Here is a 24430-nt window from a genome sequence, read left to right on the forward strand (position 1 = left end):
CTATTCTTGTTATAAAAAATCATGCCTACATACTCTGTTGCGGTGCCCATAACCTAGGTTTAAGGTGCCATTTAGCTCCTAGCTTTCATATCTCTGTTTCCATGAACATAGCATAAAGATGCAAAGTTAGATTCAGGAGTACCCAAAAACTGCAAGCCCAGTTCCTTTGTTTTCCAAGGGGAGTGCTGCCCCATCCGAAACAGGCTGAATCCCTATTCCAGAGTCTTGCATTTGTCTTCAAATGGAGCACCTTTTCTGGATTAAACTTCACCCCACCTTGAGTCTGTTACCATCTCCAGACAGCCTTTGGCAGTTCCCCTGATATCTGATGGAGAAAAAGAGGTGTGTGTCGTAGAATTGTATACAGTTGGAAGGGACCGTAAGGGTCATTCAGTCCAAACCCTTGCAGTGCAGGAATCTTTTGCCCAATGTGGGGCTTGAACGGCCCTGAGATTAAGAGTCTCATGCTCTACTGACTGAACTGTCCCAGGAGCAGGGCTTTTTTTTTCTAGAAAAAGAGGTGCCAAAGTTGTTGAGCTCGCTCCTAAAAAAGCTTCTCTCCTTTGCCTGCTTGCGCCACCTCAGCAATGCCACAATGATTGCCATGCCGCCCGCAGCATCCGCCGCACAACACAAAGTGCCTTGATGACTGCAGCCTTCATTGTTCAACACAGAGCACCTTGCTGCCCGCCTCTTCTGGCACGCAGCCCCCAGCGACGGGGTGCCGGAACACACCAAAGAGGTGCCGGAACTCCGTTCCGGTGAGTTCCGGCTGAAAAAAAGCCCTGTCCAGGAGCTATTTGCACACTGACAACACAGCCCAGATCCCTGTACAGTTCCTCTCCACTGGGAATGTTAAGAAGCATGAGGAACAGAGCTGGTCCTTGTGGGGTGCCAGTGGCATCAAACAGGACCCCTCCAGCAGCATCCCTTGGAAAAGACCTGCAAGGAAGTACTAGAACTGAATAATGTTGTGCCTGAAGCTTATCCTAACCAGAGTGATTCAGAAGGTTACCATGGTCAGTTGTATTAAACTCTACTGAGGAGTCCAGCAGACCCAACAGGGATGTGCTTCCCTTATTTGGCCCTTGGCGTGGATCTGCCATTAGTCAAGAGACATTTTGCTCCACCCTTCTTTCTCTTGTATGAAAAAGCAAAATTGTCTGACAATTCATGGCTTCATCTATGTGCAGGGTTAATGGGTATGCATGTAACCTGACTTGCAATGAATTTTTTTTAATTGGAGTGCCTTAATGGTAACTGTGGTGTAAGTTTGTTTTTTTTAAAATCATTTAAAGCAGTTTCCCCTGTCCCATTTCCAGAACTAATTCATCACGTTGCATGCATCCAGCATTCTATGCCTTCTGGAGTTGGGAGGCCCTGTGTGGTGTCAATACCTTCCTCTTTTGGGGCAGTGATTCCCTGCAGAAGGAGTATATGGAGACACTAGGATTCCCTGATGCAGGTTGTGCCTTGGAAATCCATCACGTATCACCATGTCCCAGAAATCTCAGTCCCTTCCCTGAGTCCAGATTGACTACGGAAACGGGAGGAACAATTGCTTGCTAGGAAGTCTTATTAACTGGGCAATCCTGAAGGTGGCAAAGAGAATGTCCGTTCATTGTTCTGCAAGCTGACTCAGGGAAAACTGGGTGACGTTGCGCCCAAGTACTTATTGCAATACACTAATCAAAGTGGTTGTGGCATTTCTTTCTATTCTTATGAAACTTGTGGACCAGTAAGGCAAGTGCTTAAGTTTGATTCAAGGAGTCATCATCTCCTTGCTATTGCTACCTATTGTTCTGGCCTCTGATGCAGGATCCTCCTTTTAAGCTCACTTCTGATTTCTCCTTGTTGTGCTGCATCTAAAGCACACCTTCTGCCAGTCCAGTTATTTCTCTTACATTTGTGTTCGTTCCTGCAGCCCAGTCACTATTCTTCTTTGCTCTCATTTCTCCCCTTCTCATCTCTCTTTTCCTGGCTTGACCCCCAGTTGGCTGCAAACTGCTATGACTTCGCTATAGTAGACCTCCTTGTTCCTGTTCTCTGCCAAGTGTATCAACGCTGCCCGTGATCCTGCAAATATGGTTTATCTATCCCTAGCTGTGTGTGCTGCAGGTATCGACATTCACTGAACTCTTGGTAAAGAAAGGCAGAATTACATTTAAGGTCCCAAGGCCATCCCAGGAGCTGTGAATATACAGGGGATTCAGTCTTTCCGAGTTATTGAGATGCCCCCACCCAGTGACGACAACAACAGTTTAAATTCTTGTTATTCCCAATTATTATTAGTTTTACAAAAGTGGCATGTTTATTCTAATGTAGTTTGGAAAAAAATGAACTTTTATTTTTTTAAAAAAAACACAATAACAATGAAGTAATAAATATGCAACTTGTTAAACATTAGTTCTTGGAGAGGGGAAAGAGCCCATTAATGCTTAACTTTAGTTGGAATTGTGCCATAGATAAGTTTCTTCATTTTGCCCTTGTGAACCTAGGTTTACTACCCTGGTTATAAATAGGCTAATGATTTCCAAGCTATTTTAAAGGCGATGCCTTTCCTGTTCTAGGCATAGTAAATATTTAAAGTGTAATTGTTTAATCTTTGCTTCCAGATATTCACAACTCCAGATAGAGGGGTGTGCTTATCAATACGTCAGTGAACTTTCGGTTGAGATTTCCTCAATGTCTATTTTGCTACATTTGGTAGTGTGATAAAAACTGACTTCCTGCCTATTGGCTGTGGCATTAATAATTGTAGTCTTTCATTCATATATTTTCACTGTAATGAGTTGCAACTTTGTGTTGACAATTCTGAAAATAGACAAGAGTGAACATGCAAACAGCGTAACCCAAACAAGAGATCATACATTTTTGTGTGAGGAACTGTGGAAAGATTAGCTGACAATAAAGCATTGTCCGGAGAGTCAATTAAGCGTGTAGGTTTAGCAAGCTTGGGAACAAGCCCTAGCATGTGACTTTATAAATAACAATTTCACAACAAACATAGGCTTGGTAAGTGGGCCATAAATCTGAGCAGTCAGCCTGCTGAGCATTTTAAATGCCAGCCTTGCCATTACATTATTTTGAATTGACTGCTGGTGAGAAAATTAAGGAGAGCCGGAGTTGAGCTAAAAAACTATTCTGTTGTCAAAGCCATCTTTTGCATCGTTCTGCTTCATGGATTCAGCCTATACTGCTTGCTTGTTTCCATAAAGGGAAATGGGGTCATTGGGTTAAAAACAAAAACCCACAATACAAAGGATTCATATACAGGAAAAAGAACTGCTGGGCTGTGGAATGCAACAGGTGGCATATCTCCCCTGACACAGCAATGCAACTTTGATTGTAGAAGTGGTTGTGTGCTCTAATCTTCCCCAGAATTTTCTGCTCCAACCAAGAGGAGGAATACAAAGGGGTAAGCACACTTTATGAAGAAATCAATCTGGATATGAAAAGAAATGGTACTCTTGTCACACATACAGGTGGGCAGAGGGAGACTCGGAGAAAGGCTTCCTACAATCATGGAATCATAGAAATGTAGAGTTGGAAGGGACCCCGAGGGTCATCCAGCCCAGCCCCCTGCAATGCAGGAATCTCAGCTAGAGCATCCATGACAGATGGCCACCCAACCTCTGCTTAAAAACCTCCAAGGATGAAGAGTCAGCACCCTTAGGTTTTCTCCAGTATTGTGGTCGGAAGAAAGTGCAGAGACGGCGTTCTTCTGGCCAAGGATGGCTGGTCAGCTTGGGCAAGTGGGCACAGCTACCCCTGAAATCCCAGAACCCCAAGGACAGAAGAGCTCAGTCCCTCCTGCCTCTCGGCCACCCTTGTTTATTTTTTTCACTCTCAGGGTAAATGAATCTTTACATCAAACGAGACTGGCTAGTCTGCCAGCCAGAAGCAACACCCTAGCTGATTCCCATGCCTCGGCTACCTCACAGGTTCATTGATAAAATCAGCTCTGTATCTCTGGGACCAGTTTTTAGTCTCTGGCCAATAAGCATTCAAAGAGCAATCAGTGTGTGTTGCTAAGTCCCACCTCTGGCAGCGGGGGGGGGGGGGGGAGAGAGGCGTGGCAGGACTGGGGGGGGAATACTGTAGTCAACTTGCTTGGAGCTACACTCCTCTGCTAATCCTTTCTCTCCTGCCTCCACCAATTGTTAACATTCAGAAGGTCACAAAAGTTTAGCAAAGAGATAATCAGTGCCCCCAACCAATTCAAGTTGCAGCGTTTTCCAGTCCTATGCACATTTTTTAAGAAAGTGAGTGAGAGTCAGGCTGCAGCTTGCTTTTACACTTGCATAATTTTGTTACGGCCTTGCCTAAACAATATGTGTGTGTGTGTGTGAGAGAGAGAGAGAGGACTAGGAGGAGCTGGAATAGGAGATGAAAAATAATCTCAGTGAGTGAGTCTCTTTATTTAATTTTTTTGTTAATGACAGGCCAAAGGTGAACACAGTGTGCAGAGGTGGGGAGTGGGCCCCAAGCTTTTCTCCTCCTCCTTCCCTTAATACCCCTTTCTTTGCTGGCTGTAGCAGCAAAAAAACAAAACAAAAATCAAAAATTAAACTTAGCAAGAGGCCAAAAGAAACATGACCATTTTTATGTAGTCTGGTGTGACTATTGATTATACAAATAACAAGGGATATGGTAAAACAGTACCCTCCCCATTCCTATAAATTCTCATTATTGATACAAAATAACTTTTACTTACGGTCACCAGGCTAAGCAATACACATTACAACACATCATTTCATATACAGTGGCACCTCTGGTTACGAACTTAATTCGTTCCGGAGGTCCGTTCTTAACCTGAAACCGTTCTTAACCTGAGATACCACTGTAGCTAATGTTCTCATCCTGGGGCAAAGTTCTTAACCCGAAGTGTTTGTAACCCAAGGTACCACTGTATGTAATGACTAAAAATTTTGGTTATCTACACTTTTGGCACAACTTTGTTGATATATTCAGAAATGTTTTTCTGACTGTTCTTGCTTCATTTTTTGTTTGTAATTCTATGTAATTGTTGCATGCCAAACACTTGTGTGTGTGTGTGTGTGTGTGTGTGTGTGTGTGTGTATTCAACCGTGTTGATAGTTTAAAGATGAAAATGAATAAAAACTATGTCACCAAAATAATAATAATGGTAATATGGTTGAAATAAAGGTCAGTTGAGAATGGTTGAAATAAAGGTCAGTTGACCTTTAGATAAGGTAAAGGTAAAGGACCCCTGACAGTTAAGTCCAGTTGCGAACGACTCTGGGGTTGCGATGCTCATCTCGCTTTACTGGCAGAGGGAGCCGGAGTTTGTCCGCAGACAGTTTTTCCGGGTCATGTGGCCAGCATGACTAAGCCGCTTCTGGTGACCAGAGCAGCGCATGGAAACGTCGTTTACCTTCCCGCCGTAGCGGTACTTGCACTTTGATGTGCTTTCGAACTGCTAGGTTGGCACGAGCTGAGACCGAGCAACAGGAGCTCACCCTGTTGCGGAAGTTCGAACCGCCGGCCTTTTGATCAGCAAGCCCAAGAGGCTCAGTGGTTTAGACCACAGCGCCACCCACGCCCTGCGCTTAGATAAGAGGTGGTTACTATTCAGGAGCTAGAGAGCCCAGTTAATCTGGTCAATATTTTGAGCATAGCTATTTGTATTGTTTCCTAGTTGACCTCCATGCTGTTTCCTGAACCCTGATTTGTCCAGCAAAGTATTGTAAAGGGGAGCAGCCTGTGCAGTTAGCTGCAGAGGTACCCAAATCCCCCTACAACTTAGCTGGGAGTCTCTTGTAGCAAAAACAATCAAAAAGTCTAATGGCACCCCTTAAAGACTAACCTATTTATTATAGCATAAGCTTTCATGGACTCAAGCCTGCATCTGATGAAGTGGGATTGAGTCCATGGAACCTTATGCCAAAAACAATTTGTTAGTCTTCAAGGTTCCACAAGACTCTTCAATTGTTAGAAATAGTGATAAACAATAGCCTGAGTATATGCCTGCTTTTCTCCCTATGCATTTCTAGTCTTCTCTTCCTAGTGTGTTTTAAGGCCCACTACCTAGCACTTATTTCTTGCTTGCTGAATAAATGTGTTGTTTCAAAAGTCATGAAACTTCTTAACCTCTCAATGCTCTGTTCTTTCCTCTCTAAAAGAAGTTGGTTATGGAAACTGTAACATGAGACATAAGTCGAGTAGGGAGCCAGAGATTTGCCTCTGAAGAACAGTCTTTACTAAAGGAGTGGGAGCCAAACTCTTTGTAAACAGCACAAAGCAGGCAGTCCAAAATATTTAATTTGGCTCTAGAGGGATCAGGGAGAAATTGCTGATACGTTTTGCCACAAATGTACATTAGCTTCATCAGTTGCTCTAACTTTTTAGTATTATTTTTTCAAAAGCTTTATTGTGATCTGAGCTTCTTTTTCCACTGTGTGTGTGAGAGAGAAGGGAGGGCGGGGATTAGTTGTTATTTTAATGGATGTTTATTAAAAGAGGATTGGAAAAATAATCTAAAACTTTCGGCACTCCCTTTTCATGAAGACTTAAACATGAAATTATCTAAAGCTGAACTAAGAAAGATCATTGTGCACTCAGAAGTCTGTATGACCATGTTGAAATAGCTAAATAAATAAGTAAATCTGAAAGTTTTGGCCAGGATAGTTTTTTGGCTCTGAATAGCAGTGACTTGTCTGACAAATCTGTGTGTTGCCAGATGTCCACAAACATGCTCACTACCCTACCTAATTGTGCTTGCACTTTTTGTTTATCAGGGTGTTCAATACACGAACAACTTTTGAGTGGCCTTTCTGTGGCAGTAATAATATAAATCGGAGCTTTTCAACCTTTTTGAGTCTATGGCTCCCTTGACAATCTACATTCTTTCTGTGGCATCCCTGTGGGGCTCAGGAGCCCAGTTATGTCACCCCTTGCCTGCAGAGCTGGCAGCCCCTCGCCCTTTTTCGAACACCCTCTTTTGTGGAGTGCTCCTTCAGCCTCCTCCCCTCTCCTTGGGAGTCCTCTGAGCAGCCGCAGCTGCTGCCCCTGGTCTCTGAGCTGCCCCCCTTACCCCAAAGAGAGGTGTCTCCTCACACTGCTCCACAGGGGCCTGGGAAGCACCCACTGGCCAGCCCCAGAGGCACCATTCGTCTGGAGAGCTTGTAGCCAGCGCTGCTGTAACAAACAGCCATGCAAGCCTTTGGGAGGCAGAGACGCAAGAGGGCATCAGAGGAGGGAGGGAAGGAAAGAAAGAGGGACAGAGGCCAGTGTTTATTGTGGCACCCCTGACCACCATTCAGGCACCCCAAGGTGCCACGGCATACTGGCTGAAAACCAATGATATAAATAAATGTGCTTGTCTGCAAACCACTACAAACTAAAATGGTTATTTAAAGCACAAAAAAAGTTCAAGAAGAACCATGCTGTCTTGTTTCCACTCCAGTGGGGCTTACTTAAAATGTGTGCCCAAAATGGCTAAAAATCAGAAATGTACTAAATGGAACAGAGGACTGTGGGTTGCAGCAGCATTACTATTGGCCCAAAAGCATTTGGTGAAAGAAAGCTTATGCTGATTGGGCAAAAGAAAAAAAAGGTGTGTCTCTGTGTGTGTGTGTGTGTGTAGAGAATGGAGACAAGGAAATGAAACTTAGTTTGTGTCTGTGTACCCTGGTGTCATCTTTTCCTGGCCTTCTTCTCAGGCGCGTTGCCTGTGATGCAACAGGCACACACATGTTCCAAAGAATGACAACTGGCTCATTAGAGCAGTCTGATATCTAATCCCAAGTGCATTTCTCTGCTGTTTGTGTTCCTGGAATTCTGAGTAAGCAGATTTGAGGAAGTGGAAATGAAGCAGGTAGTAAAAACACGCTTTAAAGGCGGGTTGGGAGAATGCTACTTTTATGCATGAGTTAGCTTGCCTTGTTGGTAGCAGATTCATTGTAATTGGGCAGTTGCATAACAACAAAACATAACTAATATTTAGGTGAAATGTTACTAGCCTCCCCCCGCCACAGTGAAAATAGTTAGGTTTTTGTGCCATCCGAAATAATACTGTTCTTTTTGGATACATATCTATAAACAGTTACTTGCCCCCCCCCCATCATGGTTAAATTTATATTTGGAAAAATCTTTTTATATAAGAATGCTAATTATACCCCCAGTTACCATTGGAAGCATGGAAACATGTCAAAGATGGTCAACCCTCAGCTGACTGCATTCAGAATTGATCCTGTCTCCTGTGTAGCCCTCTAGTTTTAGCTGACTCCCCTGACAATTTTTGTCCTTACGCCAAAGCAGCTGGAACCTGTATTGTTTGACAGCAGACCAACATGATATGGCGGAGGTCCGAAGAGCCACTTTAGACATGCCCCTCTTGCAGACTTTCCGGTGAGGTTGTTTCTGGCCTTTAAACAGCAGACTCTCCCATGCCATACCACAAATTTGTATTACAAGATGCTCCTGTTTCAAAAACAGTTCATTATATGCCATGGGAACCTGCTGTTGGTATAGCACTCAAGCCAAACGCCTGTTGGGTATGTTGAACTATGCAGTTTTTATAGATGCTAGCCCATGCCTCCAATGATAGGGGCTATTCCTTGTGAAGAACAAATCATCTGATACTCCTTTTGTGTGGCCTCATGTTTTTGGTGCTTGCTTTTCCAGTTACTTGTAACCTTGAGTATTGCAATAGCATGTTGTCTAAATTCCTCTTTCTGTTTTGTCTCAGTCACATTGATCAGACAACAACATGGCAGGATCCAAGGAAGGCCCTCCTTTCTCAGATGAATGTTACAGCTCCCACAAGTCCTCCGGTGCAACAGAGCATCATGAATTCAGCAACTGGTAAGGAGAAATCAACAAAAATCTTCAATGAAGTTGCGTCAAGCAGTTTAGTATTTCACAGTGAAAAGTTACGCATTGCTGAATTGCAGCCTGTTATTACTACATATGCTTCAATTCCTAAATAGTTTATGTCCCATATAATTGCTATATACTGGTTCTTCCACCGAGGAGGTAGAACACCCAATTAAAAATAATACAGATTTGTATAATTAACAAGGGACCCACTGTACTTCCAAGATAGAGACGTGAGATGCAACTGTTTCTTTTGAAATATTCAAGTCTGCTTTTAAACAGTATGAAAGTTCATATGCTGCTCTAGTTACTACATGTTAGTCAACATAACCCCTTCTCTTGTTTTTCTCTCTCGTCCTCTTAAATCTTTTCTGCCTTTTTCTGCCTTCATTTTTATTACAATCGTGATGTATTTCTCTCCTATCTGGTGTGATTTCATGGTGTTTTTCCTAACATTTGGCTCATGCAAAACCTTTTGAAAAAGTCAACACTGCTTTGTTCAATCCCTTTTTTGGGAAGTGGCTCAGTAACTGCACAACCCATTCTTGCCTATGACATTCGATCTCTCATTCAAAAAAAGCCAATGGTCCTCCTCTACAGGCATTACTTTAAAACATGGCACTAATTAAAATGCTAGGTCTGGCTCCCTCCTGTTGCAGTTTCTGTCACTTTCCAATTCATGGAGGTTCACTGAAGTGGGAAACCTGCTCTAAACTCTTGAGACATGTGCCATGCATGTGCCATGCCCTTAACCTATGCTAGTCCTTCAGCTGTCTGAATGCCAGATGGAGAACAGTTGTGGTGATTGACATAGGTGCAGTGTTAAGATGAGTTCCCTGTGCCATGCTGATTCTTTGTTGGAAAGACAGAGCAAAGCTATTGCTTTTCTTATTGTATACCCACTTCTTGCTTTATCTAAACTAGGGGTGGGAAACCAATTGGCCTCTAGATGTTGTTGGACTCCAGTTCCCATCAGACCCACTGAGCAAGCCAATAGACAGAAGCAATGAGAGTTGTAGTCCAGCAATATTTGGAGGGTCTTAGGTTCGCCATCCCTAATCTAAACAAGCTCTCGGGTACTGTAGCTCTGAATTCTGTGCTACCTATTATTTTGTATATTATTGAGTTACACAACTACATTTTTAGAACTTGAACACCTGGCTTCTCGGATGTGAAATTGCATGGCTTTAATAAAGATTACAAATGGATCACATAACATTGGATGGTGACTTTTAAGAGCTCAGGTTATGTAGGAATTGTCACTTTCTGCAGCTTTAATTTTTGTAGTTTACCAAAAGTAATAATGGTGGTTGCAACTTTTCATATGATGATTGAAGTGGGAAGTTGGGCATGGATGAGAGAGAAACTGGAATTTTTTTGGGGGGGAGGACTACTGCAATGACTCCATGGATCTGTTAGAAAAGAGGAGAGGTTCACATTTGGTACTGTGTTTGATTGTGTGGTGGGAGGGGAGGCACATTTGCAGCCACAACAAAAGATCAAATTGAGAAACAGTCAATTACTCTATCCACCAAAGGTGGGGCGGGGGGGGGTTATGATTTTTCTTCCATTTCAAAGCCCTCAGTTAGGAAGTGGTGATGCTTCTAAAAGGCTTCATTGTAGTCTTGAGTCTGTGTGTGTGTACAGTAATGCATATTGCTAATTCCTTGGGTTAATAGTGATAGCTACTAAGTGGTTTGCCTGGAGTGAGATACTTACAAGTATCAAAGAACATGGAAAGAGCATGACACATGGGTATTGGGGTGAATGGGAGGGGACAGGAGTCGTAACAGTGTTAAACTACCCCAGATGTAGCTGCAACCACAATGACAAAATGTAGTCCACTCATTTTGTGCAGTGTGATTCTGCGTCTCCACTTGCAACGAGCAGAATTTGTTGCAAAAATGGGCAATATTACAGCAGCCAGTGATACCTCCTGCACTTGCAAACTCCTGTTGGTAGACACCCACCATTGGGTCTGGCCTGGTAAAAGCTGGCATAAATATAACTTGTTTTCAAATTTTGTGGCATACTTTCTGCTTTGCCTACGGCCCTACGCTATTTATGCAAGGTATTTATGCTGCTTTGAAAGTGGAACAGGAGCAAACTATGTTTCTGCTACGTTTCTGTTTTCCTGTGCCTTCTTTTATTACACACCTATGCATTTTTTGAAGAAGGTGGGAGTTTTTACAATGTATGCACTGTGGAAATCCTGGTGGAGTGTCCAGGATAAAATACTGGATGTGTTCGAATTCATCCTTAGCAATGCAACTTATTAAGTAATCTTGGGCTGGCCATTATCTTTTAAAAATAAAAATAACAAGAAATCCTGATTGCTAGAATACTTCCTGTCCATGTACATAGTGCTTTGCAGCATGAGCTAAAATAGGTGCTGGCCCTGGTGGCTTTCAGTCCAAGAGTTGACAGCTGAAAGAGAACAGGGGGATATAAGAAGAGCCAGCTGAATTAAACCAAGAGCTAATTTAGTTCCGAATTCTGTTCTCACAGTGTCAAACCAGATGCCCATGGAAAGCCAACAAGTGGTATATGAGTGTGATAGCCCGCTGCATTTCATGATCCCCAGAGGCTGGTGTTCAGAGACCTATGGGAGGCCCACAAGCAGGACATGACAGCTACAGCACTTTTCTCACTTGCAATTCCTAGCAGTTGGCTTTCAGAGGCATACTGCTTCCAATGATGGAAGTAGTAGTACAAAGCCATAGCATCATCATCAAACTTGATTACTTCACTGCAAACTCCTAATTCCGAATCCTTTTTAAAGCAAGTTAGAAAGCACTGGTCCCAGTGGAGTTCCTTGCAGAACCCCATTTCCTACAGCCTTCCAATTTGACATGCCTACTGGATCCTCTCATCCAGATGTTTCTTGACAGTCTAGAACATGGGGAAGAACAGGTACTTAGATTTTGTTGAAATTGGGTGAATGGAGGGTCAAGAACAGCTTCATGGACAATGCAGATTTTGAAGGGAAGTAGATGACACTAGAAAATCTGGGAGGGATTTCAGGGCATAAAAGGCAGCAATGGATAATAAGAGGAAAGAGAGAAGGGAACCTTCAGGCTGCTGAGGGAGGATAAGAACTGGAAGTGCAAAGATGGTGGGCATGGCTGTATCTGAGTTATTGTGAAATTCCATTTTTACCCCCTTCCTTTTGAGTGTTGTGGAAAGGCAGCGTAATGTATTACTAATAAACTTTCCTCTTTAACGTACTCTTCAAATCTCTCCATATGTGCTATCTTGGGTGGTCCTTCCTAACTTAAGACTTCATTCTCTCTGCTCAGTGGATGAGCAACACTGAAAGCCTATTAGTTAACCCTCTTCAACTTTCTACTTCATATGCATACATTTACATAATTAATGGGCGTATTTGGAATTTGCATTGGAGATTAGTGGAGCATGTTGTGCTTCTGTGATGTTTTGATGCTGAACATTAGCTCACTGCTCATTAAGATGGGACACTGAAGAAAAATAGAACATTGCTGTTTCCCGCCAATAAACAAATGCTTCTATGATTAACAGTCTACATAGTTATTTTAGTGTACAAAATGCATCACGGTTTCTAGTTCATCTATGCTCTTGTCAGTCCTGAAAGAAGTGGTTGGTCACTGTTTCCATTCTATAGATAGTAACAGAGAAAGTATCTGGCAGGGCATCTTATCTAGTGAGTCTATGACTGTGGTCTACTCAGCCCAAGTCCATCTTAGTATGGCCCATACTGGCCCTCACTGAGTCCAGGAGAAAATACAGGAGCCGCTAATAGCCTGCCTGCTACAGTGTCGTAACACTTTTTGCAACCCTCCTAATGACTCCACAAATTGCCAGCCAACTCACATTCTTTAAAAATGAAGTGCAACATATGGGGAATCATTTAGAAAAACTAAACAAGGACACAAAGGAAGCCAAAAGTAGATCCTAAACGCTTCTGGAATATTGAATGTTCAGCTGCTTCTAAAAGGCGATAAAGGAGAAACAAAGACAGAAATAGTTGCTTTATACATACATACTATAAGGACTTTGGGCCCAGAGACTGGTCTCCTGCATGTGTATTTACCACCGCTTGCGTTACATCTTGGGAATAGGGCAAATTTTGAGCAAATAAAAAATAGGGTGAACTCTGGGGTAGTTTGAGATTTTTCACTCCAGATGCGCGAAACGAATGTGTTACTATAACACAGCATCTTTCTCTGTCCCCCACACCTCTAGAGCTACTAGAGACTGAAACTATTAGTTTCATGTGTGCTGTGTGCTGTGTAAATCATTTTTGGGGGTTCTTAATAAAAATTGGCTAACTTTTTCAGTAGGGGCAAAGCAGAGCCTACTATGAATTGCTTCCTTCTGTGTTACAGGCCCGCTCCCTGATGGATGGGAACAAGCCATGACCCAGGATGGAGAAATTTACTACATAAACCATAAGAACAAGACCACATCTTGGCTAGATCCAAGGCTTGACCCACGCTTTGGTAAAAGTTCCTCTCACTTAAGACTCTCTTTTTTTTTTTTGTTTCCCCTCCCTTAAGACACCTTTGTACTTAGGTAAATATAACATATATTTTTTTTCCTTTTTACTGGCTACCTGTAGCCAAAGACATGGCTAAGTATTTCAGATTAATTTCTAAAATTCACCCCCACCTATCTCCGTACCTCATGTCTCTTTTACTGTCTTGTGCCTCTGCCCACTTCTGTTAACACATAACATGCCCGTCCCTAGGCAGTGGGATAGATTTCCCCCCAGTGTCCTCCTCTCATTGACACCGCCAGCCCACCACATTTGAGTTTTCTGCAGCCTCCTTCCCACCCCTTCCTCAGATTCTTGTATTGTAGGCTCCTTGAATAATATGTTACATCTTTACAATGTTTGACATGCTTTACTTACGCTGACAATTGTTATAACGATTCTGTGAGGTTAGCCCAATGATGCCCATAGAGGGCTTAGGCTGCTTAGTTCAGGGAAACAATTTGACCCAGAATTATTCTAGTTCATGGCTTGGTCTCCAAGCTTCTATCTACACTAGCTTTATACACTAAAAGGATTAGAGACAGCTGATCTGCCTCCTGAGTCCTCTTTCCACTCAGCTTTTCAGCCTTTACTTTTCCTTGAAGTAAATCCCCCTCAATTTCTCAGGACTTGATTTTCCAAGCACCTCTGATTTAGTCCCTTATGCTAATCAATGCATGCCTTTGCTTTTCCATGGCTGATTTTCCACTCCTTACACAGCAACAACATTGCAAGCACGTGACTGTCCCTTCTTCTCAGCAAGTAGGACTGTTGTGAACATTCTGTGATGTCACAATGCCTCAGCCATGGTTGGCATCCAAGGTTAGATTACAGGTGACAACCGCTTTAATGCCAAGGTTCAGGATTTTATAGGATCTTTGTCTTAAGGGTTGCCCGTTTTTGTTGCACTCATGGGTTTACTTGGCAGTAGAAGTACTTGCCATATAGTTGTCCGCATTAATATAAAATCATCATTATTTTTTCTTTGCTATGCCTGCAAGACTTGTATTATAACTTGCATTGTTATAAATCTTGCACTATAGCTTGCTGTAATGATCAGTGGGAGAACCCCTCAGCAGATACATAAAGGATAAAGCTTTGGAAACTTGTTTATAGCAAAGAACTGGGTTCACTGTAGTGTTTGTTCCAAATCTAGCAACACACGAGTGTTGTCTCTTCTTATCTGTTGGCATGGTTGAGAGATCCAGGCTTGCCCTTTTACAATACATGGTGGCTGAACAGCTGTGAAGGATGCTGAAATACTTGGTGAATAAGGGATTATTTGCCAGGGGCTGGGGAGTAGAAGGGAGTGAGTGGGTGACAGGTCTGCAAACCATGTTTGCGACCATGCTTTTTGGTGATCAATTTTATATCGGCCATTTATAGAGCTGCCATATTTGAAAAAGTAAAAGCCAGGACACCCCAAAAGTTGTTGATCTTTTTCTTACAAAAACATGATTCTTCGATTGACCTGCCTAAGATCCAGGGCAAAGCGCCACCTTTTGGATATCCCCCCCACGTCATTCCTTTAGAATTTGTCTGTGATCCTTATGGTTTCATTTTCTGTCTTCCTGTAGCTTATTGGGAAATCAAAACTTGGAACCAGCTTCCTGAAGGAGCGGTTTCTAATGACTTGAAAGTAAACTTTTCAGTTTCACACACACAAAAATCTTGTGCGTGTTTACTCAGGAGAAAGCTCTACTGTGTCCAGTGGGGTTTACTCACTAGTAAGTATTTAGGATTGCAGTTTTGAAATTGGTTGGAATTCACATAAACAATATTTCCACCCCCCCAAAAAAAGGAAAGCTAAAAATGGGCATGTTGTGTTTAAAAACAATTGTTTTGGCCTTAATGGAAACTTCTCCACAAAATATTATATAGGCTTTACCGCGGCTTATTTGGGTACCTGTTTATTAATTTCTTTTGGTTAGTAAGGATATAATAATATTGGATAAGAGAAAATAATGTTAAATATGCAAGCACAGGGCCACTAATGTGTGATAGACAGCTAGGGCCAGGGAATGCTCTGAAGGCTTGTGGTGATGCCACACTGCTAAAGCCGAGCATGTCTCTGCCTCATTGGTACTTAGAAGGGATATTGGAATCTTAGGGAAGCTGTTAGGTATTTCTGTAAAGGAAAGCAGGATATGTGAAGTTAAGATACTCTTTAAAATGCAGTAACTCTGTTGGTTGGTTCTTTATTTTAGAATGTTATACCTGTACATATGTCCTTATAAAGAACCACACAACAGGCGTGATACTGGCAAGAAAGCAGATACTTGTGGCTTCTGAAGTTTTGTCTTGGCCTTAGCGCAGTGAAACGAAAATAATGTGCAGATCACTGAGTAGGTCAGGCTGAAGGTGTACAAAAGGCTTTGAAGCTTCACAGGGCTTTTGACCTATCAACAGCTGTGGGCCTCTTCAGGGAGGTGCATTAACTTCACAAGTGCACACTGCTGGAAGACTCGACAGCTCTTGTTTTTCCTGTATTAGATCTCACTACTCGTATTTGTGTGTTAATGTTTTACAGCAAAATCCTAACCATGCCTGCACAGTGGTAAGTCCCATTGAATTCGATGGGGCTTGCTCCCGGGTAAGTAGGGTTAGAATTGCACCTTTCAGCGCTAAATAAGCCTTCTGACTCTTCATGATACAGTTAACTAAGGCAAAAAGTTTAACAGCCCTATTTTGTTTGTGGAGAGGAAGAAGGCTGAGGATTGCAAAAGATCAGGGAGCTCAAGAGTTAGTCAGTGAGACACCATACTAGTGCCCTGCCCTGTTTGTTTGTTTGTTTGTTTATTTGTTTCCTGTTCTTCATCTTTAGATCTTGGGCCAGTTCAGTATGAGAGGTATTCTGACACCAGACTGCCAAAACAGCTAGTAAATTTGAGGTGCTATGCAACTTAAGAAAAAGTGATGAACCACAATGAAATAGTACAGCGTTCAGAGTTCCAGCTAGGATAAAGCAGCAACATTGCAGTGATGTCTAAGAACTTAGGGGAAGAGGACCATTCAGCAGCAGGGAAGGAAGAAGAGACGTCTTTCTCCTTTCCCACGCACCCTAAGCCTTCCTGCTCTGTTCTAGATAGTTCAGCGCTACTAGAGGTCAAGTGCAGGATCGCCTGGCAGCCTCAGCCTAACCGCTTTAGTGCCAGATAGAAGAAATGGGGAGAACAAGGAAGGGAAAAGGGTGCTAACGCCCCCTCCACTCCTGAAATGGCATTGTATAGTATGGGGAAAGAGTATCAAAAACATCATGGTATGCATTTTTCTGTCCACCACCCCTGCTGGAAATCTTAAACCATTGAAGGCTCATGCCACATGACTTTCATTTTTCTTTTTAAATAAGCTGATACCCTTGAGAATTCACATATTTAAGCATCACACTCTCCAGAAATGCTATGATTTCACAGGATGGCTGTATAGGAGGAGCTGTAATCTGATTGGTGTACCTGTGATTGTTTGGTGATGGTTTGTTAGGGTGTTTATGGAGGTGGAATGAAGATAGTGGTCAGAAAACCATTTTTTGTTCCACCACTGCCATTGGCTTGTGTCACTTGGAAGGTATTTGTAGGCCGGTTGAATAATTGCAGTTATAGTTAAACTGGCTGTATGTCTTGAAGAGTGAATGTCAGCTAGGAATTAGAAATAACTTGGCAAGTTTTAGGCAGCTTTGTATGTTGCAAAAGCTTTCAGAACTATATAATTTCAAAAGCAGGGTGCTTGCTCACAGATGCAGTAAAGCTTTCTTTGTACTGTAACAGATTTGTTCCCCTTTTATTATATTCACAAATGACAACATTTGTGCTTCAGGGTATTACACCAGGCATAGGCAAACTCGGCCCCCAGATGTTTTGGGACTACAACTCCCATCATCCCTAGCTAACAGGACCAGTGGTCAGGGATGATGGGAGTTGTGGTTCCAAAACATCTGGAGGGCTGAGTTTGCCTATGCCTGTATTACACTCTGCAACACCCCAGATCACTTCCCTGTAGAAAGTATGCCTTACTAGATACACTGAGTTAAAAGCCTGATTTTTTTTTATTCAAAAGATGAACCTGAGGCAAAAATTTAAAAAAAATGTCCTAAGGTCAAGCACTAAAATAGCTAGCTCCAAAGTGGAATAATTTATTGTGTGAACTGAAAATGTAGACTAGCATGGACACTTTCCATACCATGAAAATATTACCAGCCATTACTTCTGTGAAGTTTGGAGCACTTAACTGTAAATGATCTTGTTTAGTGCCTGGATGTGTATATAAAGCCAAACGGAAACTCGTAATTTCACAATTACTCCTCTTAATGGATTTATATCTTTAGTGGGCTTTGTAACAGAACAACTGTTAACAGTGCGCCTATGTAGTAAAATGTTCTGTTTAGTGGCAAGCAGATAGGCTTTAACTGTATTAGTAACCAATTAAAATTCGTAGTTGTTCAAGAAATAGATGAATCAAAAGATGGGGAACTTGATATGAATTGGCCCCTTTCCCTGTGATTTGATTTAAATAGCCTTGTAATTTTAAATTGGTCCACCCTGTGTGGCTCAGCAGTGACCTGAAAGGCAGTAGAAGAGGAACCAACTGTTAGGTTGCAAAACTTTCCTTGCCTGGTTACCTGGAAGAAATGATGACCAAGCAGGTTGCAATTTAGGCACACTGAATGGCTACTTGCCCATCACTACACTGAGTGCTGGCAGCTCAAAATATTTTTTGGTGATCATACCAAAATGATTTTAGAGCTGCAGCTCTTAGAACTGTGTTACTGTGTGAACCAAACCATGTTTGGTAGGGTCGAGGCAAGCTCTGCTTCTCCCAGGAAAGAGTGATCTGCAAAGTGTCATGTCTGGGCCATGTGTTGATGATCTGAGAAGGAAAGGGTTGGGGGGGGGTTGTTTCGTTTTTTGCTCCTTTCCCCCATGCATTGATCTCTTTCGCTCCCCCCCCCCACCTCTTACTTGCAAGAGTTGTTAAAGGCTATCTGGAGTAAGGAGCTAGAGCAAAGGTCACAAGCTGCGAACATCTCCCTCTGGAAAAACACACTCAGTCTGCTGTGAATAGTGGTGTCTCCTCACTTGGAGCAATGCAACTACTTGTCTTAAGCATTCCATCCTTTCCTAAGATGTGAAGTGCTGCATCAGTTAAACTCAAAAGCTTCAATATCCAAAAAAGAGAGGCATACAGCTGTTTTATTTTTTCACTGCATAGTTTCCCTTTTTGGGCCCAGTGTGTATGCATAGTGCAGACAGACTTGAGTACACGCCAGAAGTTTTTTTTATAAAAAAAATTATTCTGTGGTTGAACTTTTAATCTGTTCCAGGCCTTTTCAGTTAAAGAGCTCGGCTGAAGGGGGAAGGGGAAAGAGAAGCACAAGCATGTGGGCTTCTTTGATTGAGGGTGATGGCAAATGGGAGACAGCCTGCTATTGAACAGAGAAAGGAGGCTTCCTTGAAACGTTCTAAGTTCTACGTGGTAGTGATGGCTGTGTTTCAGTTTTCAAATGTCTGTGCCAAGCGAATTTGTTCTGCTCGCACCCTTCTCTCGCCTGACCTTTTCCCCTTCTGGCTCACAGCACATATGAAAATCCAAAATTAGTGGTTTGAATTTTAACTTTCCTTCCCACAAATCAAACAGAATCAATTTTCACAGATCAGGATCTCCCCATGATAATCCCACCCACCCATACAAAAAAATAATAATCTGCTGCTGGTGATTGGGAGACGCTTGGATGATGTGAGCTATGGTATAGAGTTCTGCAGATGTAAACGTAGAATAGATGTCCTGTACAAAACCTGCTGAAATGTGTGTTGGTTCATCTGTTGTTCTTTTTTTTTTTAAAAAAAATGATATTTATTGCTTTTAAAGATTACAAAAAAGGAAAAGAAAAGAAAAGAAGACGAGAGAAAAAAGAAAAAAGAAAAAACACAATACAAAACAATATACAAACAACACAAAACACAACCCAAACCCATTAAACTAAACACATCAAATTAAACTAACCAAAACCCACTCTCTAACCCTAACCCGAAGTAAAACAAAAACAAAAACAATTTTAAAACATACATACATCATCCCTTTTCCATTCTCTATCTTTCATTCCCTTGTTTCCTCGACCTCCTCTCACCTCCCTTTTTGTATTCCACTTCTAATAATTTTTTCAGCAAATCCTTTCTATCTTTCTCCATTTTCTATCATATTGTAAATAACATATTTTTTTAACCTTATTTTCCATTAAAACTAAAATACTTATATATGCTTAACTCCTTATAACATTTCTGCTAAGTCCATAGAATATCATTCCACCGTTTTTCTATCACTCATTAGTTTTACCATATTTCTATATATAAACTTTAAATTTTCCAATCTTCTTCCACCATCTCCTCTCCCTGGTTTCGGATTCTGCCAGTCCTTTCCGTCCACTCCATATAGTCCATCAACCTGGAGATCTTATATCCGAGGCTCTTAACTCTTTTCCAAGTCCCTTCTGCAGGTCTTCTTCATATTCTTTGATGCTAAAAATCAAATCTCGGGGAGACTCCAACCTAACGATACTTTTATTCCTTCTGGACAGGTCAGCCAAATTTCCAAAGTTGAAACTAAGATCCATAAAGTATTTCAGGACATATTTCAAAATCCCTCCAAATCCAAAGGCCCCCAAAACTTCAATCTCCTCCCAACCCAAGTCCAAGTCCCAAAAGTCAGTTAATCCCTGCATAGAGGGATCTTTCCAACTTTTCTTCTTCAGTCCAAGCCGGGGTCCAAACCTCTGTTTCACACTCCTTCTCCCTTTTAAGAAATGTGTTTTTAGCAACTCTAGGTTAAAAGTAGATTTTTTTTAAAAAAACAACTCAGTGATTTAGGAGGCTTCAAAATGCTTTTTTCACAAGAATAGATGGACTCTCATTGCAGTCTGCTTTCCATTGTGAACACTGAAAACAAAGCACCAAGGAGGAGAAATAAATGTAATTTCTGAGCAAAACTCAGAAATTAACCCTCATCCACAGGAAGCTTCTATTACTACATAAGATGCAGAAAGAAAGAAATAAAGCAAGCAAGTAGCATGTGCCCAATTGTTCAGGCATTTTGGAACAAAAGAAATCAAACACACTGAGACTCGGCCACCAAGGAATTTCCCTTCCTTGCCAACTTGTGGGATCACAAAGTGGTCCTCATTTCCCTGCATTGTTCTCACTGGAATACAAGCACTGGTAATTAAATGAAGCATCTTATTTACACATTCCAGCTTCTTTTTCATTCAGCTGTTCACCCTTTCAGCTGTTTAGGTGGGTAGTCTTACATAAACCGTTCAAAATTTAGTGACCTTCTTTATAAATTCTTGACACATTGGCTGGAGAAAGATGCAACCTGTCTGGGTACTTCCTCTCCATTTTACAGTATATGTGGTTTTTATAGGAAGCCTCTCCAAGTGAAGTAGCAGCAGACGTGAGCCTCTTGAAGTATAACTAGGTAGGGTGAATGAGAGGTAACACTTGCTCAATTCTCATGACAATTTGAGGGCCCAGAAGGTGAGTGGAGCAAGGCCAGGCTTCTCATTACCAGAAAAGCACAACTGACAATTCCTTTTGTCTTGGATCCCATCCTGCTCCTATAATGCTTGAAGGAAGGAATCATGCTTATGGTACGTGCACAATGTCAGTGACTAGGATACATGGGCATGAGTTGTACCTGCATGATCAGCCTGTTGCTATCTCAAGACATTATTGGAGCATAGCTGTCAACCTTCCCTTTTTTTGCGGGAAATTTCCTTATTCCAGTGCCATTTCCTGCTGCTTCCCGCTGCTATCCTGGATTGTTAGATATCCCGTAGACTGTCCCTGGGGCACGTGAGGCTGCTGATCCCTTATTTTCAAATCTGAAAGTTGACAGCTATGCATTGGAGTAGAATCTAACCATAGGGAAGTGGCAAGCATGCGTGTTTGGCAGCATGTGACTAGAACCACGTACTCAGAACAGGAAAACACCCCTCGTCTTTCAACAAGAGCACTTCACATTCAGAGAACTGTACCTCTAAAGTACAGTCGTACCTTGGTTGTTGAATGCCTTCGTACTCATCTATTTTGGCTCCTGAATGCCGCAAACCCGGAAGTGAGTGTTTCAGTTTGCAAACGTTTTTGGAAGCTGATCGTCCGGAAGCTGCGGCTTCCGATTGAGTGCAGGAAGCTCCAGCAGCCAATCAGAAGCCGTGCCCTGGTTTTTGGAAGTCAAACGGACTTCCAGAATGGATTCTGTTTGACAACCAAGGTACGAATGTACTGCTGGTGGTTCAAAGGATGCAAGAGGGAGTTGACAGTTAGAAAATTGGTGCTTTCAAGTTCCCAAAAGTAAGAAGTAGCTCTGTGTCACACAATATTAATCCTAATCCCAGCTGGGCAGCAGTGTGTGTGTGTGTGTGTCAGAATAGTGTAGCCTCCGCTGCATCTTGGTCCTGCCACTCACATCAGCTGGTGTGAAAAGTGAGTGAAGCAAAACCCTACTCGGCTGCACCAAAGCTAGTGTTGGCCTGGCAATCAGGTATGGATTGGACTCAGTGCTGTCAAATTATGCCAGTGCGGCTGGCTCTGGATCCAGGGCCAGATCAGCCCCTCCCTGTCTCCCAAATGCCTTGTTCAGGAGCTTTTGGCTTGCAATGGAAATCATTGCTTCTTCCACCATCTTGCACCTGGAGTAGAGATGCTAGCATTACTCTATGGGCAAAGGTTTGGGGCTGGACAGAGGGTGACTTCCACCCATCCAAACTGCTTCCTACCACAGTGCAAAGGATTGAACAGTTACATTGGGTCAGGCTTGCCCTCAAAAGCAAAAATGTTGTTTAAGGTATTGTTTAAACATAATGAATGCACAAAGGCACTTGCAAACTTCAGGCCCAGAAATACTATACAAAAGAGTTCCCCTCCATTTTAATTGCTCTTGGTGCCATGCGCAGTTCATATTTGAGGATGAAAACAAAGTTAATGGAAAGTTATAGTATACTTGTAACGCAAAATATAAATTGCAGATTTGCCAATTGAAGTTGGTGCACTATGCTGACACTTCAAAGTTAAACAGCTTAGTCATAACTTCTATTATTCTTCCTTTGTGGAGAATACAAGGGGACCAGTTCTTACTTGATTTATACAAACAGTGAGAGCCTTATGTAAAAGAAGCAAAAATGCCAGGGTCCTGCCTACGTTTGCTCCATATTTTTGAAAGGAGCAAATGCAGCCTGCATTAAATGCAAGATATTGCTGAATTTTGCATTGCAGAGAATATTAATAATCTTAAATATGGTGATCTTCTGACAAAGGGCGGTATAGGAATTGAATAAATAAAATAAAAGTTTGCATTCCCTTTGTCCCACTCTCTGTAAAGATAACCAATCAATACGACCAAGAATGGCACAGTCCTTGGTTTTGAGATAGAAAGGGGCGGGGTATTCCTAGTATCTTGATTCCTACCGATTATAGAATATTCTTAAAACTTCATCCAAGTTGCAGATGTAGAGTAGAAAAACTGAAGAGACTGTATTCTATCCTAAAATGTTAACTTACTAAAGTGTGATCGTTATGAAAAACAATGTAGCTAAATGGTATGTGTTATAAAATGCTGTTCCCCTCATTCCTTGCTCCAAATCCCTCTTTCCTCCTAAATCCCTCTCTTTCCTCTTTGAAATAAAGACATTTTTGTTCCTCGTCTGCCTGTGAGGTCTTTGTTACTTGCCCCATTTGTGGGTGTTGAGCCTCATAGTTAAATGCTTCCTTGATACCCATGAAAGTAAGGAACAGGAAGCTGGTTAAATCCTAGCTCTAGCAGATAAAGGAAGTCATTTTGCCTCCCCCCCCCACCCCCCTTCTCCGTCTGGGCAGACTTTAAAAATGAGCTAAATATTTAAAGATCATTAGATGTCTTTCTTGAACCTCCAAAGTGGTGTTGAAGGTACGTAAAAACATTGGCGCTCCATATGAAGGTTGCAGTGGGACGCAGGTGGCGCTGTGGGTTAAACCACAGAGCCTAAGGCTTGCCGATCAGAAGGTCGGCGGTTCGAATCCCCACGACGGGGTGAGCTCCCGTTATTCGGTCCCTGCTCCTGCCAGCCTTGCAGTTCGAAAGCACGCAGTGCATGTAGCTAAATAGTACCACTCTGGAGGAAAAGTAAATGGCGTTTCTGTGCGCTGCTCTGGTTCGCCAGAAGCGGCTTAGTCATGCTGGCCACATGACCTGGAAGCTGTATGCTGGCTCCCTTGACCAGTAAAGCGAGATGAGCGCCACAACCCCAGAGTCGTCCGCGACTGGACCTAACGGTGAGGGGTCCCTTTACCTTTATGAAGGTTGCACAGCTAAGCTTTTATTTGTATGGGCTTTGCTGTGCAACATCTCTTTCTTTGATTGGTTATAGATTATCCCCCTGCCCCAATAAGAAGTTTTGCTTGCCAAGTTTAGGATGTTTAATAGCACAAACAAATGTGTTTTCCAAAGCTGGACCCATGGTTAGCTATTTAATAGCCCTGGCTACCTGTATAATAGCCCATAACACAATGAAGACATTCTTAATTTTTCTTGATGTGCTCCATTTGCAGACTGAACCCTGGTAGATTTCAGATAAGCCTGGATATATTCATTCAGGATGTTTCGTTTTCTTTTTTTAAGCAACGTGTTTCTTCTGCACCGTGAAGATGTTGGGGGCATTGCCTTTTTTCATAAAATCATGGCAGCCCCCTCCTTCTATTTTATGAATTACAGTGGCAGGGCGAAGAAGTATCCGTGTGCCTCCAGCCCCCCACTCTAACCCTGTTGCTTTTTATTTTGCCTCTTGTAGGAGATGTTCCTGGAGGAATTGTGCTCTTAAATGCTAATCATTTGAGCGTCTTGGAACTGGCTGAGAATATGTTCAAGGAATTGAAAGTGTTTGGTTATTTTTTGCCACATGCCTATAAATAGCCTGGGTTTGATCTACAGCCCAGTGGAGCTGGCCGATGGCTGTCTATTTACAACCGAAATGGAAACTGGCACAATTTCTACATGAGCCTATATTTATCGTCAAATGTATTTTGTTTCTATGACCTAGGAGCAGCCCAGTTGGCT

The 24430-nt window shown here is 42.3% G+C and overlaps 1 protein-coding gene across 9 annotated transcripts in view; it reads left to right on the forward strand.

Moving 5' to 3' along the window:
* The window catches only part of YAP1 (Yes1 associated transcriptional regulator), a 79200-nt gene that overhangs the window by 29827 nt on the left and 24943 nt on the right, over window positions 1-24430 (forward strand). For 5 of the 9 annotated variants that reach the window (XM_053385682.1, XM_053385684.1, XM_053385685.1 and 2 more), the window contains exons 3-4: window positions 8714-8829; window positions 13206-13319. In XM_053385682.1, coding sequence (XP_053241657.1) covers window positions 8714-8829; window positions 13206-13319 — 230 coding nt within the window. The remainder of the gene's footprint in view (window positions 1-8713; window positions 8830-13205; window positions 13320-24430) is intronic. The other 4 variants (XM_053385687.1, XM_053385689.1, XM_053385688.1 and 1 more) reach the window with 1 other exon arrangement.

Source organism: Podarcis raffonei, chromosome 4 (assembly GCF_027172205.1).
Source record: "Podarcis raffonei isolate rPodRaf1 chromosome 4, rPodRaf1.pri, whole genome shotgun sequence".
NCBI classification, from domain to species: Eukaryota; Metazoa; Chordata; class Lepidosauria; order Squamata; family Lacertidae; genus Podarcis; species Podarcis raffonei.